The sequence below is a fragment of the Triticum dicoccoides genome, chromosome 2B (genome assembly GCF_002162155.2).
Source record: "Triticum dicoccoides isolate Atlit2015 ecotype Zavitan chromosome 2B, WEW_v2.0, whole genome shotgun sequence".
Taxonomy (NCBI): domain Eukaryota; kingdom Viridiplantae; phylum Streptophyta; class Magnoliopsida; order Poales; family Poaceae; genus Triticum; species Triticum dicoccoides.
Window position 1 is genome coordinate 603,814,241 of NC_041383.1, and position 3,430 is coordinate 603,817,670.

Sequence of the window (3,430 nt, forward strand, 5' to 3'; positions counted from 1 at the left end):
TGTTGCTTCAAAGCTCATTTTTGCCCGATGTCTCTCCCTAGCCTATCAAACTTGTTGATTCTTTAGGGATTGCTTGAGAAGGCCTAGATCTACAATTCCACCAAGAGAAATTTGATTCCCCCCACTAATCCCTTGCGGATCTTGTTACTCTTGGGTGTTTGAGCACCCTAGACGGTTGAGGTCACCTTGGAGCCGCATTCCATTATGGTGAAGCTTCGTGGTGTTGTTGGGAGCCTTCAGTTCGGTTGTGGAGAGAGCTTCAACCTTGTTTGTAATGGTCCGGTCGCCGCCTTCAAGGGTACCACTAGTGGAATCATGACATCTCGCATTGTGTGAGGGCGTAAGGAGAATACGGTGGGCCTTGTGGCTTCTTGGGGAGCATTGTGTCTCCACACCGCTCCAACAGAGACGTACTTTCCTCTCAAATGGAAGAAACTTTGGTAACACATCCTCGACTCCACCGTCTCCACTTGTGGTTATCTCTTACCTTTACTTTGTGCAAGCTTTACTTGTGTTGTATCCTTTGCTTGTTTGTGTTGCTGGCATCATATATGTTGCTCACCTAGTTGCATATCTAGATAACCTATTTGTTGCTAACCCTAATTTGTTAAGAAAAGTTAAAAATTGGTAATTGCCTATTCACCCCCCCCTTCTAGTCAACCATATCGATCATTTCACACCCACTCCCTTGCCTGGCTCGAAAGGCGTCGCACCGTCAGGCGAGGAATGCTCACACTAGAGCCTAGATCGAAACTGACACCAAGACCTGAGAGGAGGCCTCCGAACATAATCACCTCGTCAAACCCAGCTCTCCTTGAGAGCACGAAATCATCACACAAGGAGAAGAAGCTGCCGTCCACGAAACCCACCTGACAACCAGCATTGTGGGACCTTGCTCACAAGACAAAGCATCCAAGAAGGGAACGACGCGAGAGCGCCGCCACTACCCGGTTAATCAAATGTAGGACCAAGGTTATCACCGAGAGCCCCGTGTGGGGGACAACCCACGATGACCCCCGGGAAAAACAACAACTTTCTAAACCATATGTTTAACGGGGATTTGGATCATTTGCCTGTTTCGTCCGGGAAAAGAAGCTTTTTCACCGTGTGTTAACGGCTGGTGCTCTGTAATAATAATGCATGCTTGGGCCCTCAATTATACCGCCATATGGATCGAGGAGACAGTTCGTGGACAAGCCTAATGCTGCCCTGAGCACGCCGATGGCCGCGCAATCATCTCAGCCCGATCAAATTTGCTCGGAAGCACAAAAGAACTCGATGCTGCAGAGGCCCCGTGTCCTCCCTCCTCCGGACGAAGTCACTGAAGCTGTCAACAAAACCTGCATATACTGTATGTGTGCAGTAGATTTTCCAGATTAGAACCAAAAGGGTTCTGAATATCACAAGAGGCGAGTGCTGAATCTCTTGGGATCATCGGCTCTGATGAATTTTCAGCGACCTTTGTACCTCAGGTGTGCCGCAGTGGACAGTAGTAGTACTACGTACTGTAAGGATAACTGCATCCGACAATCAATTCAATCAATTGCAAGGACGTGGTATATCTAGAGCAAAAATCATAAGCAATGCCTTAGAAATGACCAACTAATCTCTGCTTGGCCCGGCACTCTGCCAGACGATATTCTGAATGAAGAACATATACTCTGTTCTTTCGGCTGTCACTCCTGTCAGGCAGACAACCTGTGGCAGGTTACTTCCTATCTTTCTCTCTCAGAAATCAGAACGTTCCATTGCACACATAGGTACATAGCGCAGAGATGATCACGCTATTGCACGGAGGAGTGCCGGTACAGTTTCCTAGAAAAGGCCTCTTTTGTTCTTTGACAAACGGCAGAGCTCGCTAGACCGGCATGAATGGCTACTCCTTTGGAGAGGCCAAGAACCTTCGTCACCAACCCATGTCTCGTAAGTGGCAAAGCTTTCCTGCCCCCTCATCACCGGGGCTAATCAACAGCCCTACAAGGCGCCTGTCGACTGTCCCACCGAATTAGCACCGCTCCCCTACGTACATTTGCGCCCGTTGCACGTAATAATACACCGCACCATTCTACCACTACCATCATCATCGTCCCCATCGACTTTGATCGGGCGTCCTAGCCATGTTGTTACCTCGTGCCCATGCTTCACTCGCAAGTCACAGCTCCCACAAGAGAACGATGCCAACGGGTCTGCTCCCGACGCCATGCATTGCAAAGAAGCTCTGCTTTGCGCGTCGCCATCATGCCCGCTTTTGCTCCTCCAACAAAAATGTCCCCATGCTGTCCGCTCCTTCTATTTCCAGCAATGACGACCGCTGGCCTGAGTCGCGAGGCTCTCGTGCTGCTGATGCTCGCCGCGGCCATTGTCGCGCTCGCGTGGCCATGCAGCGCGCTGCAGCTGCAGGACGCCGCCCTCATCGACGACGTCATCATGGAGGCCGCCGAGGAGTGCTACAACGGGAAGCACCGGCGGACGGGCGTCACGTACCCGCTCTCGCTCCCGGGCAGCCTGTCCGCCGTCGATGGCAGCGTGTCGCGGTTCCGCTCCGGCAGCCTCAGGCGGCACGGCGTCCGTCTCTTCGGCGAGTTCTCCGTGCCCCCGGGACTCGTCGTGCCCGGCCGTGCCAGCGCGCACCTCCTCGCCGTTCGCGTCAACATGGGCAACCTCTCGGCCGTCTATGACGAGTACGCGGCGAGAGGCGGCGGGTACCGCATCGTGTCGCCGGTGCTCGGGCTCATGTTCTACGGCCTGGAGCTGCGCAACGGCACGGCGCCGCTCGAGGCCCGGGTGACGGGCGCGGCCATCCGCGTCAACTTCTCGATGGCGGTCCCGGCGCTCCAGCCAGGGGTCGTGCCGCTCTGCATGGCGGTGTGGCTGAACGGCAGCGTCGCCGTGACGGACGTGCAGGCCGGGAGCAACACCTGCCACCTGAGGGACCAAGGGCACGTCGCGCTCGTCCTGGGCGGCGTAGGCGACGGCGATGCGGTGGTGGAGGACGGGGAAGTGAGCAAGTGGAAGCTGGCATTGTTCGGCGCGGCGCTGGGCGCGGGCGGCACGGTGCTGCTGGGGCTGGTCCTCGTGGCGATGTTGAGCGTCCAGCGGCGCAAATCGGAGATGGCGGAGATGGAGCGGCGGGCGTACGAGGAGGAGGCGCTGCGCGTGGCCATGGTCGGCCACGTCCGTGCGCCGTCGGCGTGTGGGTCGCGCACCACGCCGGACGAGCTGGAGAACGAGTATCGTGCCACGTTGTGACAGAAACAAGTGCACATTTGTAACAAAGGAATAGTAGTATTTGGATTTTTATTCTACAATATTTTTTATGTATGTTATAATACTTTATTTATTAGAAAAAATAATCGATGTAAACTGTGAAGTATAGTTGTAACTTGATCCAGAGATGCATGATACTACCTACGTGCGATCGTTCATTTTA

General features: G+C 54.2%; 1 protein-coding gene across 1 annotated transcript; it reads left to right on the forward strand.

Annotated features, from left to right (window-relative positions):
• Positions 1-2,242: 2,242 nt before the first annotated feature.
• On the forward strand, positions 2,243-3,271 carry LOC119368099. The gene has a single exon (XM_037633447.1). It carries the CDS (start codon positions 2,266-2,268, stop codon positions 3,247-3,249), a length of 984 nt encoding a protein of 327 aa, XP_037489344.1. The 5' UTR covers positions 2,243-2,265; the 3' UTR covers positions 3,250-3,271.
• Positions 3,272-3,430: the final 159 nt, after the last annotated feature.

Excerpts from the sequence above, each read along its gene's own strand:
- LOC119368099 (XM_037633447.1), top strand. The coding sequence starts at position 2,266 with ATGTCCCCATGCTGTCCGCTCCTTCTATTTCCAGCAATGACGACCGCT.